The following is a 15873-nucleotide window of genomic DNA, read 5'->3' on the forward strand; positions in this document are numbered from 1 at the left end:
TCTAAATAACTGAATCACTACATGGGATTTGGGAAATGCCTTTTGCTGCTTCTGTGATATGGTTATGGGTGCTGAGATCTCTTGCATGTGAGGCATACTGAGAATTTGTGTGAGCTGAAGGTAGTAGTTGTAAGAGTTGCATTTTCTGGAGGTTATGTGCTACGTTGATGAGCTTGCCCAGTCCTTTAGTCTGTGTGGCCTTAGCTGCTTTCTAAGTAAAAACTGTCTGGAAGTAGCTAGTGGTTATACCTTGGGCTGGTAGCAAACAGTATCACTTCTGACAGCCATGTAAAATGATTTCTTCTGTCCTGAACTGTGCTCGTACTCTCAGAGGATCGTTTCCTGACGACTTTATCAAGTCAGAGCTCCACAGGCTCCTCCCATCTGCAGCTGCCCACCTCTCCAGAGGTTGCATCAGAACATATGACTGGTGCCAGCACACTCTCTGAACAGGACACAACAAGCAGCTCAGAAGGTATCATTCAGTTGTGATCTTGTATTCCTTCTCTTGTTTTTCTGTGCCAAGTCTGCAAGATCCTTTTAGGAAATGACAAGTAACTGGTAACTCTGTGTCTGTAGTTATCCTTCTGAATTTACAGTTTAAACTTTGATATTGTGATGCAGACCTGACATTTGTCTGTTCCAGATGTGTTTGATGGACACTCACTGGGATCTACAGACAGCCAAGTGAAGGAGAAGTCTACTATGAAAGCTATTCTGGCCAACTTTTTGCCTGGAAACAGCTACAACCCCATTCCCTTTCCCTTGTGAGTACTGCATAATTATATAAAATGTACACAATTAGCAACCTTGTCAGATTGCAGGCAAAGCCATGCATGCTTCCTTTGCTCAGTGCATAATTTAAGTCATTACTTGAGTTTATCTCTGAATAAGCTAGAGAACTTTGTCAAGGTAGGAAGTTTTCTGTGTCCTTTCTAGGTGATTGTAGGTTACTTAACCCTTCCTATGAATGATCTGCCCTTGTGTAAAGCCAGTATCAGTTTCTCCTCCTCTTAGTAGGCGTGCCTCCTCAGACTTCTTGTAGGAGATGAAGGGGTGGGACAAGAGGGGGTAAAGGTGCCTTCTGACTTCATTGCTGCAGGGAGGGAGTGGAAATGCCCTTCCTTAGCAAAGACTTAACTAAAGCTACATGCCTGCATCTTGTGTTTGCTTCCAGACCTCTTCCAAGGGTTGGACTCAAATTGGCATTGTCTGGGTGTAGGTCAGGTTCAATGGCTACTGCATGTGTCCTCAAGTTTCCCTCTCGTGTGGAGATGGGCAGGCTGGAAAGTCTTTCAGCTACTTGGTCTGCATGCTTTGTAGTGTTTTCATTTGACATGAGCCTAACATTTGGCAGCCTGAGTTTAACTTGTGAATCCCAACCCCAGTGTAGGAGCGGAGGTCTTGAGCTGACGAGGTAAAAGCTAAATGACTGGACCCTCCAGATAAGTGAAAGAAAATCATACAAGAATCCAGTCAGCTTTGGGGAATTTTCTGTGATAAACTGCCTGTTTAGAAAACAGTCCAGGTTTGTCCCCTAAGTTCACTCTACAGGCTATGCTGCTGGACAGTCAAACCAAACTCAGGCAGGTTTTGGTGCCAGTAGAAGCAGTGGCTGGTAAACAGAAATAGACTCTTACTCTAACCTAAAGCTGGTCTTCTGCTCCAAGCAACCTGCTCGACATGCTGATTGCCCTAACACTCTACCATTTAGAATTAACCACATAGTTATGAATGTGTCTGTTGGGAGAAGCTGATCTGGGGAGCTTTGGCTCCATGCTGAGACTTGCAGCTTGTGCCTGGGAGTGCAGTGATGAGATCTGGGTTTTGGCCAAAACTGTTCTTTCTACGAATTTTTATGATCTGCTAACAGTCTGTTGTTTTCATTTAGTGACCCAGATAAGCACTACTTAATGTATGAGCATGAACGTGTACCTATTGCAGTCTGTGAGAAAGAACCAAGCTCCATCATAGCCTTTGCTCTCAGGTACTGGTGTGTTTTGGCTTTTCATCTGACGTAATTTGTACTTTTGCAGCTTTTGTGTTTGAGGAATATTTAAATGTTGATGATAGGGAACAAGCATTACAGAATTTCTGCATTAAGATGTGTCAGAGTTTTTGCCAGAGATGGGTTTCTTTCCTTTTTCTGCTGAGGTAATGAAAGTGCAACTGGATTTTGTACTATTTTAGTGGAACTCTAGTACACAAAAATGACTTAGTTGTGTGGTTTCTTTTAATGAGATATTACTAGAGAGAGAAGTGCAACCAAGGTTTGCTCAGCCTCTCCAGCTGGAGAAAGTGCAGCTGAGATGGGGAACAGCTGTTAGTATTGATATTGCAGTCTGTTTCTTGCCTGCCTTTGGTCATAGCAGCTCTTGCTACTGCTCAGCTCTTCTCACCAGCTGCTTCAGTAAACCTTTGGGTTTGCATGTCACAAGGCAGCAGGTTTTTGAAGAAATGCATTCTTAAATTGTGGGAGGTGGATAAATAAGGGGATATTTTTCCTGAAGTATTGTCTAGAGCAGTTTCTGTTCTAAGAAAATGAAGTTACAACAATAAGAAAAAATAAAGCAAGAGGTTTTTCTACTGTGGTGTTTTGTTTCCTGTGATTGTCTTGGAACTGAATCTTTGGGCTGGTATTGCAGAGTTTCCAAGAGAACACGTAATTATTTTGGGCCCTTTCCCTTCTTTCAGTTGTAAGGAGTACAGAAATGCCCTGGATGAGTTGTCCAAAGCATCTCTGAAGAACAGTTCTGAAGAAGGACCACAACCAAACAGGTTATATGCAGGAACTGCAGTAAACAAAGTGAAGACTTAGAGATGGTAGTGAATAAGCCAAAACTAGGATGGGGGAAAAACCCTCAAAATATGCCCCGTTAGGATCTCTGCTTTCTGATGGAATCTGACTCATTCCATGTAACCAACACATACTTCAGTATGTGAGTTTCCATTCCACATTATGGACCATGTAGGCTCTATCACCTCATCTCTTGGCTGTGTGCATGGCAGGAATACTGGGCCTGCTTGCCTTTGCTGTGGTCATGGATGGAGCTGCTGCTATGGACCCTTGAGAGATATTTGTTAGGAATATGGAGGGGGACAACTTTGGAGAATCCCACAGTCAACACCTTTAAATGGTGTCTTTTTTTCCCTTAGTGTTTAGGAGGGGGTAGAAATAAATGTCCAGGCAGTAAATGTCCAGTTGGTATTTGTTGGTTCATGCCTTCTTTGTTCTTTCTCCTTTCAGCATGTCAGACAGCAAACCCAAGAGCAGCAGCCCCGTCCGCCTGCCTGAGGCTAACGTGTGTCCACTTCGCAGTGCGGAGCCAGAACAGCGTAAGACCGTTTAGCCAAATCATCCATGGTGCTCATCTCAGCTCAGACTTGAGTCCACTCAACCTGAATTCTAGCTCATGTGGGGAGGAAAAAGCAGCATTCTGGGTTGAAATTGTGACAAGTCTCAGTGTTGACTTAGTGTAACACATGAGAGGAGTGGGAATGTGTGGGGGTTTTTTGGTCTGTGGCTTTCTCTGATTCTTATGAGATCAAACTCATTCCCTGATTTAATGCTGTTATGTAGTGGACCTAGGGCTGTTCTGGAATCTAGACTGTTCAGTGGGATATGATGCCCTTCTTTTGACATTGCCTTCTTAAAAGACATGCCATTGAAATATTTTGAAATGAAGACGTGAAGGTCTTGCTGTATTAAAGACACTCATTCTTGGTCTGTGTTTTCAAATGTCTCTGCACTCTAGGATGCTATTCAGAACACTAGATCATCCACCCTCATGGACCTTAGCTGCCTGAAGAATAGCAAATGAGTTATAGTTGAATGGCGTCATTCCTTGAGATGGAACAATGCATGGGGAATGTTCATAGGAGTAATGCTGTTATTAAACTGCCTGTGGAAATGCCAACACCATCTTTTCTATTCCTTTTCACTATAGCCAAGAAACCATCTGGTGTTTTGTCTTTCTTCCGTGGCACGGGAGGGAAGAGCCCAGACCTGTCTTCCCAGAAGAAAGAGACCTTACGTGGTGCTGACAGTGCCTACTACCAGGTTGGACAGATGGGCAAAGAGGGAGCAGAAAACCAAGGAGCAGAGGCTCAAGGTACAAGACTGCAGAGTTAATATTTTCTTTTGGGTTGTTACTTCTCCCAAACCTCATTCATCCGTGCAAGGCCCCAAATGTTCCTGCTCATACTTTTTCAACAGTCCAAGGTTATTCAGCACACATTGAAAATCATTGAACATCAAATATGTTCTTTTCCTAAATACATCACTTTTCTTTGTGATAAGGGAAACAGGATCTTTCAAACCCAAACTGCAGGGATATGGAGTAGTCTGGTCTTGAATGTCTTTGGGTTGAGTTGACCCTAGTTAAGCAGCCCTGTTTCTTTCTCACTTGCTGTTTAGTTCTCATTGTTTTAGCTCATGGAAAATGAAAGAAGAGAGTGACTGGATTTGTGTCCATAAACAGCAGTTCCCTTCTGGCATATGCATTATATTATACAATTATAGCTGTGTATCTAATTCCCTGTGTATAATTCCTGCTGTATTCTTAGGAAAAAAAAAGAAATTTTTTTTTTTTTTTTGTAATGTGAGTTTACAAGTAGTACCTAATGTGGCTTTCTTGGTAGTAATAGTAGAATAGAATAATAATAGAACATCCCTGACAGAATGCTCTTTATGCCTCCAGATGATGGAGATGGAGGAGATGGACAGAAGAAACAGGTGGTGAATCCCCATGTGGAACTCCGTGAGTAGTTGTAAAATAACTCAGTCTTAGCTGACAAACTCATTTCTTCATGCACATGTAGTCTTGAAATCTTGAAGTTAATAGTTGTTTTTTCTTGGTATTTGTCACGAAGGAAAAGCAAATCAAGGAAAAAGCAATGCAGTTTTTACTTAATGCAGTCAATCTCTTTTAAACTTTTAAAACAAACTTTTAAACATAATCTTTTTTTTTTAATTGGACTTTTCTCCAAACACTTTCTCATGACATATACTGAGCTAATCTAGAGGGAGTTGACTTTCCTGTCAATTTGCCGTTTAAATCCTCTTGGTTGAAACTTCTGAATTGTAATGAGTACGAGAGAGTTGTTTAGCACAATAATACTGCTCTAGACATGAGTAAAATCTCAGTGTTGTCTCAGGTAGTCAGTGTGTGTTGCATGCTGTTACTGAGGAAAACCATTTTTTGCAGAGTTCTCAGATGCCAATGCCAAATTCTACTGCCGGATTTATTATGCTGGGGAGTTTCACAGGATGCGTGAAGTGATCCTGGGGAGCAGTGAAGAGGATTTCATCCGATCCCTCTCTCACTCCATGCCCTGGCAGGCTCGAGGGGGCAAATCTGGAGCTGCATTCTATGTGACTGAGGGTAAATGCAGCTTCCCCCCCCCCCCCCCCTTGTAATTAGAGGTATTATTTCTGTATGGTGGTGGTTCGTGTATCATTTAATCTCTGATAAGCCCTGTCCAGAGGGTTGCTGATTGTGAAGTGGCCACTCAGAAGGGAAAATTAACTGGATTGTTCTGGGGTCTTCAATGTCAAATGATTTGTCTCTTTGTGTGTGTAGGAGAAGAAAATGTAATTCTGTTTTTCAGCAGTAGCAGCTAGGAAAGCCAGTTAAAGAGAAGGGTTATACTGTCAGGCAGGCTTCAGAAAACAAAACCTTGAATATAATTCAAGGAAAACTTTTTAAAGACACAGTGTTTCTTATAATCTCATGTGCTGTTGTTAATCTAATTTTTTTTTAAACTGTGACCATTTCTAGGTTTCTGCATAAAACAAATATTGAACAAAATGGTTTGTAGGCTGCTTCTATTGTCTATATAGGAAGCCTGTATAGCTGAGGTAGATCTAGTATAGGCAGTCTCTTGTCCATGCTTTACTAGAATATAGAACTTCTGAAGGTAAGGATTTAAGGGAATTGTGGTGCTTTAATTTTTCAAACCATTTCAGCTATGTGACAGTCCTAAAAAAGTTGCAAATAGTACATCACTTGTTGTATGTAACCCTGTTGCCTCTGTCTGATGTTAAAACAGATGATAGATTCATCTTGAAGCAAATGCCTCGTCTGGAAGTCCAGTCATTCCTTGACTTTGCTCCACACTACTTCACTTACATCACTAATGCAGTTCAGCAGAAGGTATTAAAAAAAAAAGTGCCTGTTATTTTAGGCAGTGTTCTGTATTTTAAAGACTAGTAGAAATGTCTATTAACCTTTTTCATTTAAATAAAAGGAAATGTTGGAGCGTGTAAGTTACACTAATAATGTGTTTTTAAGATGTAAAGTGGAAATTATGCTTGGATTTCTAAGCTTTAATACACAGTCAGACAGAACAGTGGTGCTACTGGTCTGGGATTGCTGATTGTCTCTGCACAGATATTAACCCATGTCTTGTCTTCATTAGAAGCCCACAGCACTGGCTAAAATCCTTGGGGTTTATCGAATTGGTTACAAGAACTCTCAAAACAACACTGAAAAGAAGCTGGATCTGCTTGTCATGGAAAACCTTTTCTATGGCAGGAAAATGGCTCAGGTAAGAATGAAGTGTTCTGTTCCCTTGCAGTGCAGTTGTGACTGGGAGAAAAAGAACAGGGTCACAAGCTCCACTTCTAAACCTAGATAGTATCAGTTCTTTCCACTTTACCTCTCAGTGCCTGACCTCAAACAGGGAATGTTCGTGGGAGGAAGTGGATGGAGGGAATTCTAGATGGATGTAATGGATGTTGTGGGTTTTCTTTTTGTTTGTCTATTGTTTACATCATGAGGAAGCTTCAACCACTACAAAACTGAAACTCAGACTGTGGACTCTATTCCGTGGAAGTTAGTGAAATATTGACTGGACAGAACTTGGACAACCTTCTCTAACAGAGCCTGCTTGAAGCAGGACTTTGAACTGGAGAGCTCCAGAGATCATTTCCAGCCTCATGATGGGTCTGTCTCTTGCTTTGCCACTGTTAACTGGTGCTTCATGTACCACCCACCTCCCTCTTCAGTGGCTTTGCTTTTGTCAGCAGTTAGGCCTGTAGGAACTGGCTGGAAAACTGTTTACCTAATTACCTGATTACCTAAACAATACAAAAAGCAGAGACACCCTTTTTCTCTTAATTTAGACTAAATATTATTGAAATAACTTGCCTAAAACTTGGGAATTGAGGTGGCAGAGCTTTCACCCAGGCTTACGTGCTGTTCCCCACTAAATATTTTTTGTTAATTGTCTTCCTCCTAAAGAGAAGGAAAGAGTTGCCTGGCTGTGCTGCCTTCTCAAATGTTAGATACTGAAGCCTTTAACCCAGAAAAATGAAAGAAATTAGTGCTGTTCTCCATTTGCAGGTGTTTGACCTGAAGGGCTCCCTCCGGAACAGAAACGTTAAAACAGACACAGGCAAGGAAACTTGTGATGTAGTCCTGCTGGATGAAAACCTTCTGAAGATGGTTCGGGACAATCCTTTGTACATCCGTTCCCATTGCAAGGCTGTGCTGAAAGCCTCCATACACAGTGATTCCCAGTTCCTCTCCAGCCATCTCATCATTGACTATTCCCTGCTGGTGGGTCGTGATGATACCAACAATGAGCTGGTTGTTGGGATCATTGGTAGGTTGTCTTTTGTGTTTTCTTGCTCTCAGATGATGAAATGGTTATCTTCTGGTTTAGGTGTTCATAGTACTCTTAGAAGTGTGCCAGCACCAGAGAGATGTCAGGAAATCTTGTCTTTTCCCTGGTGCAATACCACCCATACCTCTCACAGGTTTACAAAGTGGAGGCAGGAAGTCTTCTCACCAGGTCTTGTATAGGCTCAGACTAGCATTTGCATTGCTATGAGTATGTGCAGGAGGCCTCAAAGGTAGTTACACCTACACTTTGACTCCAGCAGGGGAAGGTATTTGTATGCTTTTATGTGTTTAATCTATAAACTCTAGTTTACTCATGTTTATGTAGTCTTTTAAATCTTGTGTGGAGAGGCTCTAAGGAGAAAGAGTATTGGTAGGTTTGGAAGAAAGAAGTTAAACATCATGGGATCTCATACAGTCATATAGTCTGACCTGGATAATGTGGGTGGCAATACAGTAATTACCTTGCTGCACCCTCTGACTTGGTACTGGGAAGTAGAGACAGACAAACACACAGTTTAGACAGAAAAATTTCTGTCGTTTAAAAAACTTAAGAGATTTAAAAAACTTAAGGCAATTTTGCAGGATGTGGAATTGACTTAGGGAAATGAAATGGTCTTGAAACCCAGCTCAGAAATGCTTCCAGATGAGATCTCAGAACAGGAGATCTGGATTACACTTATTCTGATAAAGCTTGAAAGCCATTCTAATAACATTTCTAGTTGAGAAGTGAAGTCCCAGCTCCAAAGAAAGCTCTTGTTTGTTGCAAGTTGTTAGTACTTTCTAGATTTGTAGACTCTTGAATATTGGAGTAAATAGGAAGGGACTACACTGACCCTATGCTTCTTCTGTATGTGTGGCTTGTTGTTGCCCTATGTCACATCTTACCTGATATATTTTATATGATATTGAAAACTACCAGTTCCTTTAATGTTTGACACAGATATCTGAAGGAACTCGGTGAACACAAATACTGTCAAGAAGAGAGAACGTGTCTGCTGTATCAGGCTATCAGAATGTTCTCTAGATGATACCCTGAGAACTTAAAAAGTACTCAGGCAAAATTTGTGTTGGTTTGGAACTAAAAACTCTTAGCTTGGATTGTGTTTGAATCTGAGGTCAGTATCTCTACCTATTTTAGATCTTAATGTGATACAGGAAACAAGTCAGTTAGGTCTGTGAAAAGCTTTGACAACTTTATTTGTAGGCTCTGTTGTGTAGGACTCTGGGCCTTAGGGCATGAAGTTGTTAGTGATCAAACTGTTCACTGATATCTGTCCCAAAACACTCTAAGGAACATTTTCAAGGAGTATTCAGATAAATGAGGAAGTCTTGAGGTTGTCAGGTCTGGATGAATTTTGTGTTAATCACAAGTGAGATGAAATGTGAATGCTTACGGTGGCCTTTTGTAAATCTCAAAACAGTAAATTCAAAACTGTAATTGCACTTGTAGAGAAATGTTAGGAGATAATGATAACCAGTAATGAACAACTGATCTTACTGCAGCTTTAGCTTTGCAGGCCAAAATGTTCATGTGCTTGTATTGTCTGAGCATGCTTTCTCTGGAAGGGGCTTGGAAACAATTCAGAAATTGTCTTCTTGCTGCCCCCTCTTCCAGTCAGAGTCACTTGTTTCCAGTCCTCTCTGTCATGAAGTGGCAATCACTTCCATTCTGTTATCCAACGTGTAGGTGGCAATGATAACCAGAAATACTGGTTAAAATGGAGAGATGTCCAAACCTCAGTGCTTCTAGTGGGGCTTCTGGGATCAAGGGTCAGTGAAGTGACCCTTGTAAATGAGCCCTTGACACTCTAACATGGATAAAGACAGACATCCTTGGCCAGCCTGTTTTTGTAGAGACAGGAAGAATTCATTGTAATCATGCTGGGCTTTTGAGGGGCTGTATTCATCTTTCCCAAACATAATGAATACTACCGAATGTGAGGCAGCTGGTAGGGAACACCCTGAAGCTCTGACTATAAAAAACTACTGCTTATCTGCCCTCTCTGGGGGAAAATACATACCCAAATGCATACATTTTAAAGCAGTGTTACTTGGATTAAAACAAATAAAACATATTTGTGTGTGTTTTCTTTTTATTGTGACAGACTATATTCGTACTTTTACCTGGGACAAAAAGCTTGAAATGGTGGTGAAGTCAACTGGCATCTTGGGAGGACAAGGTAAGTCCAGAATGAAAGCAAAGATTCTGGTCATGTTTCCTTGTTACGTGGAAGCTTTCTATAACACTACTGATAGTCACAGCTTCCCCACCAGGCAAATCTGTGACAGGTTAAGTTGTCCAGAACAGAGAAGGAATTGTAGAATAGCAGGTTGGAAAGGACCTCAGGGGATTATCTGATCCAACCTTTCTTGGCAAAAGCACAGTCTAGACAAGATGGCTTAGCACCCTGTGCAGCTGAATCTTAAAACTGTGCAGTGTTGGGGAATCCTGTTCCAATGGCTGATTGTTCTCATTGTGAAAAATGTTACGCTTGCGTCTAAATGGAATCTGCCCTGAAATATCTTGTATCCCTTACCCCTCATCTTTTCCATGTGGCTCCTTGTAAAATGAGTCTCCATCTTCTTTTTAGCCACGCTATAAATACTGGAACATGGTGATAGGGTCTCCTCTAAGCAGCCTTTTTTCTAAAGCTGAAAAACCCAGTTCTTGCAGCATTTCCCCATATGATAAGCTTCTCTGTCCTTGGATCCCTCTCTGGACCCTCTTCAGCCTGTCCATGTTTTTTTTTTTTTTTTCTTTTTTTTTTTTTGTAATATGGCAGCAACCAAAACTGAGTCCAGTATTCCAGGTATGGCCTGGAAGAAGCACCTTCTAGGTGAAAGATAATGCTGGGATACTGAGCAGAGTAATGACTTCTGTCTCTCTGCTGGTGGTGTCCTTGTTGATGCAGCCCAGTGTTCTTCCTGCTGGCTTTCTTTGCTGCAGCAGCAGCAGCAGTGCTCAATCCCACAGAGCTGCTTGTCCACCAGGCTCCTCAGGTCCCTTTCACAGAGCTGCTCCTCAGGGAGATCCCAGCCTGTGCTGTGCTCTTGCATTGTTTTCCTGGGTGTAAAACCTTATGCTTGTTTGTTGTTGAACTTTATAAGGTTGTATTTTGTTGCCTTCAAGTTTAGGCTGTCTGCTGGTGTAATCTCATGTGACATCTGTCTGTATTGCAGTATCTTTAGCCCATTTCTAACTGCTCTTGACTCTTACACATTAGGCAAGATGCCCACTGTGGTCTCCCCAGAACTGTACCGGACCAGGTTTTGTGAAGCTATGGACAAGTATTTCCTGATGGTGCCAGACCATTGGACAGGACTGGGCCTGAATTGCTGAGCTAAAGCCCATATTGGGAAAGCACAAGAGGACAGTGACATTACAGGCAACTCTCTTTCAGTTGTCTGTCCAGCAGCAAGCAAGAGGATTGCAGTTCCATGTCCACACTGACCGTGTGGATCATGTTGCAGAGTGTGAAATCTGCTTGCACTTTAATCCCGTCTTGGAGGATAATCAGCAAACCTGCCTCAGTAAGGATCTAAACTGTAAGGTACCACTGAACAGCATTGATAAATCCCTGCTGTCAGAAGGGAAGGTGATGCTGTCTCCTTGTAAGTATTGAACTGAGATTCTGTCCAGATCCTGATGGTGAAGAAGTACATGATCTCTGGAAGTCTTGCACTGCCGAAATGATGCTGAATATGCACAGCTCATGTTCCTGTAGTGGATACGTGGTACTGAAAAATGTGAAATAAACCCCCCAAATGTGGATGGGGAGAGAAGAATGAAGTTAATTAATGAGTTTTGCTATTGTTGCAGTGGTCTGTAATTGACCTGTTTAAGATCCATTAATATATTTTGCTGTTTATGCGCCATAGTTTTAATTCTTACTGGGTTCTGTAAACAGTATTTTTTTTTTAAGGCAGCTCTACATCTATAGTGCCCTATGACTCCATCTTGTAAGTTATGTTACTGCAGTACAATTCTGGTTTATCTGTCTTAATTGCATTTTAGCTGAATCCCATAAAAATGGGTTGTCAGTCATAAGTATACTGCAAAACTCAAAATGTATCCCTTCACTGCTAAACAGTTCTTTGGTCTGAATGTTGCTCAGATTCCTGGAAACAGGTAACTAACATACCCTTTAATTTAACAAGACTTGATTAATTATAGCTATGAAGCAGATTAACCCTTTCTTTAGTAAGGGCAGTAAATTGCTAGACAAAGTGAAGCATACTGCTTTAGTGACAATTTTCTCATTAATGCAACCATCATTCCTGGCAGATCACTTCAAATCCATTTCTGTTCCCCTTTATTTTCAAGCAATGCAATTACCTCATGGTGAAATTTGCAGGAGAATGTTTTTCTTGCATTCATGACATTATTTTTTTTGTCACAGAGATGAATGTAGTTGTTTTTTGTAAAAAGGAAAACTGAACTAACAGGTATCTTGTATGATGGATAAGATGTGCAGAGATCAGTGAGTCTCTATATTAATACAATAAGCACTTCTTTCCATGTTTAAAAATTTTTACTCATTTTTGTAGGTTATGAATTTACTTTTTAGTTTCATTATAATACAGGCCAGTAAATAAGAGGAGTTTTAAGGAGTTTGAAAGGCAAGAGTACTGTCTTTCAAAGTCAGTCCTTTCAAAGGGCTGGAAGTTCTTTGACTTCTAGTCTCTGATGGAAGAGCATCAAATGAACATGGAATCTGGGACAGGATAACTCTTAGTGGTCACTTGCTCATTCTAACCAGTTGCCTGATAATGCCCTCATCACTGTAACTATGGACTGAAATGTGCATTTTGTTCGCTTCTCCTGTATTCAGTATTTTTTTTCCTGCAGCAGATGGTGGTGGCTGTTTAGGATTGACCAACAGTGGGCACCACTGAGAAAGGAAAAGGCCAGCAGTGAAAACTGAGCTGTTTGCTCCAAAACCAGCCAGTGCAGCTCTTGGCTGAGCTGCCAGGAGGCAACAGCCATTTGTGTTGGGGCCTTCCCCACCCTACTGCAACACTAGAGGATGAGCAAAGATGCTGGCCTTGAAGCAGCGGCAAAAAAATTGTACTGATTTCCTCAGTACAATGTGATAATTGTTTCTGGGTTGCAGTGTTGAAGGCTGCAGTGATGTGTGCTGTGGAAAGATGACACAGTACTCCTTGCTTCCTCTACCCAGAATCTCTTCAGTCCAGCACAGTGCATCAGGTACAGCTGATCATGTCTGGGATGCATCTTGCCTTTTTTGTTGAAATGTTCTCCCAAGATGCCTGGCTGTGTGTGTGGCCTTGTCTAATGAGGTCAACCAGTGCATCAGCTCAGTGCTACTCCCACTTCTGTGGCCTCTACCTTCTGTCTTGGTTCATGGCTGTGAAAGAACCTGCCATGCAGTCTATGTTCCAGTCTCAGTTGAAGTTTATATGTGTTCTCCTCCTTCCCTTCTTAAAGTTTACAGGGAAAAGCTTGACAGTCCTGGCCAGCTAAGGTGACCCAACAGCAGCTAATTATGTTGTGTTCCACCTTTGTCAGTATGTGGATTGGTGGGTGGAGCAGGAGTGTGGGCACGTGCGTCGTGGCAGCTGCGCGAGGCTAATGTGGTGTGCTAGCCTGGTCTGTCACCAGTACTCCTTATCCTTATCCTTATCCTGGGGTGTGTGGCTGCTCTGTGCTGCCAGAGTCCTGAGCAGGTGGCTGTGAGCAGCTGGATCATCTGACAGTTGCTAATAGTCCTCTGAACGTGGCAGCATGAGGCCCTCAGCACTGCAGAAGTCAGACAATCTTCCGCTGTTTTGCAGCCTGTGAACAGAACCAGAGATGTGTGAATTGTGACCTTCATGGGCTGAAGTTGCAGCAGCTGGAGAGATTTGCAGGAATGATCTTGAGCTGGTTAAATTTTGGCCAGGATATGGCTGATAGACTAGTCCTGACTAGACTGGAGTAAAGAGTACACTACTGGTCATGAGTATCACAGTAGCTGCAGTATCAGCTGGAGTTGGGTCATCTTGGATGTCCTGTGATCTAAAGCTGTAAGCAATTCTAGTTCAAATCCCAGCAGCTGAATGGGTCTCCTCAAATGTTCCATGTTCAATGTAGTAGTTGTCCTGACATTTCAGTTACTGCCAAGCTTAATTTTCTCAGGAGAGTACTTCATGCAGAACAAATCTTTGAGAGCTGCTTGGGAGGCTGTGTTTGGTCTGTGTCCCTATAGAATTCCTGAGGGTGAGCCCTTTGGTCAGAGCTTGTTTCCTTCTTTATAACACAGATTTAACACTTGTGTAAGTAAATCCCAGTTGCAAACACAAAGACCGAATTTCTTTAGAGATACACTGGCTCTTCTGTTGTTTTGATCTGAGGCCTTGAGACCAATATCTAAATCTTGTCCAAGTCAGAAGCAGTGACTTTGAGTCATCATGTGGACAGCAGAATGCCTTGTAGTGGCCCAGGGATGTGCATTCTGTCCCCAAAAAGCACATGAGGGACTCTTGCTGGTAGAGCAATTCCAGTGGGCTCAGGGGAGTTACCTGTGGAGTCTCCTTTGTGAGAATGACCAAAACCAAATGAATTGCTCACTAGCTGGTGGCCAGACTAGTCATTATTCAAAGCACTTAATGTACAATATTGTATGCATTTCTATTCTAACTTGGTTCAGCTGTGTTTTATAAAATTGATGTACTAAACTATTTGAGAATAATTGCCTTGACTACTTGGAGAATCAAAATGTAATGTATATATAAACAAATAAAATGACTAAAATATACCTGAGTCTGTTCCATGTGTGGAGCAGCTAGGTCTCATTGCACACCATTTTCTTGATCAAAGGCAAGGCTCAGTGTGCAGGGATTGCTGTGCTGGACAGTGCCAGCTTTGTGTGCAGTGGAAGATGCCTGTCCTGTCTCTGCCTCGCAGCTCATCTCCTGTGATGGAGCAGCACCTCTGGGCAGCTCCCCAGGGCAGTGGCAGTACAATGTGCAGATAACCTTTTACACAGTTCTGTCTTCTCTGCAGCTGCTTTTCACCACAGTGCTGTGTGAGACAGGGATCCAGTTCTGTCCAGCAGGTGGTGGTGTGCCTTTGCCCAGTTCTGCCACGATGTAGAACACATTCCAGGTATTTCCCTAATATCTTAAGTGGACTAGATAAAGAAAAAAATCCAAGAAGATCTTTAAATCTATGTCTTCTCCTGATTGTTTCATGTTAACCTGGTGTATATTACCTCCTTGCTGAGGCTCCAAATAATTTGTGATTAGTTCTGGGAAGGGGACTTGTTCAACCCTTACTAAAATTTGAGGATTTTACCTATATTATGTGCCATCACCATTTTTTGCCAGGCGAGTTTGAGTTCCTTCATCTGCTGCAGTGTGAAACTGCATCAGAACCGGTCCCCCTGTGGGGGTGTGATGGAGGAAGAGATGGGATACACCAATTCAGGGGCAGTGCTGCCTTCTGCTGGTGTAAAGATGAGCAGTGGGACTTGAGGGGCTTCTGGCATGAAGTTGTGAAGCACATATGCAGCTTCAGTTCAAGAAATAACGCTCTGATGACCAAAGGCAGGATAATAAAGTAAGTGAACACAGTTACCAAAAAGAACATTGATTGCAGTTGAAGAGAGAGGATGGCAATATGTAAGCAATGGAGAAAAGTTACCATAGGATATTTTTCTCATATTGCTTCAGCAAACATGAAACACCCTGGGTATGAAAAAATGAAGTATCTGGGGTACAGGATTTTTTTACTGGCCTAGTTGAGATCTTGTTTCATAATTAAAATAACCTACCTACCTACCTACCTGGTGAATGAGTTACATCTAGGACAGAACAACTGAGATTGCTTAAATGTACACATATGCACATAATAAGAGAAATAAAACATTTTCTTTCTCTAATAGGATTATAAATATTATTTAAAATACGTACTATAGGGAGAGAACAATTTTCTGGAAACAGGTCAGGTCAGCTATATGAATTTCTAGTTGATCTGTAGTTAATTCTGACTGGAGTCAGAATTAATTTTGACTGGAGTGTACTGTTAATGTGTCTGTTAAGGTAGAAAAAGAATGAGGTAACTTTGACTCCATAGCAGGCTGTAACATGCAGAAATTACATCTTCTTCATGTTAATTTGAATTGCTTTATGGAAAAGAATACTCTGCTTTTTGTTTATTAAGCCCTAAAAAGCAGAACATCTTCAGCCTGGATTTTCCACGCCAGCCCAGGTGTACAGTAAGAATTCACCAGAACTAACATCT

General features: G+C 41.8%; 1 protein-coding gene across 1 annotated transcript in view; it reads left to right on the forward strand.

Moving 5' to 3' along the window:
- Positions 1 to 14380, forward strand: part of PIKFYVE (phosphoinositide kinase, FYVE-type zinc finger containing) — a 62844-nt gene extending 48464 nt beyond the window's left edge. The window contains exons 30-42 of the mRNA XM_062498297.1: positions 332 to 475; positions 647 to 767; positions 1892 to 1987; positions 2695 to 2778; positions 3248 to 3336; positions 3948 to 4112; positions 4701 to 4760; positions 5208 to 5384; positions 6052 to 6155; positions 6421 to 6549; positions 7347 to 7608; positions 9734 to 9808; positions 10853 to 14380. Of these exons, the coding sequence (XP_062354281.1) occupies positions 332 to 475; positions 647 to 767; positions 1892 to 1987; positions 2695 to 2778; positions 3248 to 3336; positions 3948 to 4112; positions 4701 to 4760; positions 5208 to 5384; positions 6052 to 6155; positions 6421 to 6549; positions 7347 to 7608; positions 9734 to 9808; positions 10853 to 10968 (1622 nt within the window). The 3' untranslated portion in view covers positions 10969 to 14380. The remainder of the gene's footprint in view (positions 1 to 331; positions 476 to 646; positions 768 to 1891; positions 1988 to 2694; positions 2779 to 3247; positions 3337 to 3947; positions 4113 to 4700; positions 4761 to 5207; positions 5385 to 6051; positions 6156 to 6420; positions 6550 to 7346; positions 7609 to 9733; positions 9809 to 10852) is intronic.
- The last annotated feature ends 1493 nt before the right edge of the window (positions 14381 to 15873 follow it).

The sequence above is a fragment of the Cinclus cinclus genome, chromosome 9 (assembly GCF_963662255.1).
Source record: "Cinclus cinclus chromosome 9, bCinCin1.1, whole genome shotgun sequence".
Lineage (NCBI taxonomy): Eukaryota > Metazoa > Chordata > Aves > Passeriformes > Cinclidae > Cinclus > Cinclus cinclus.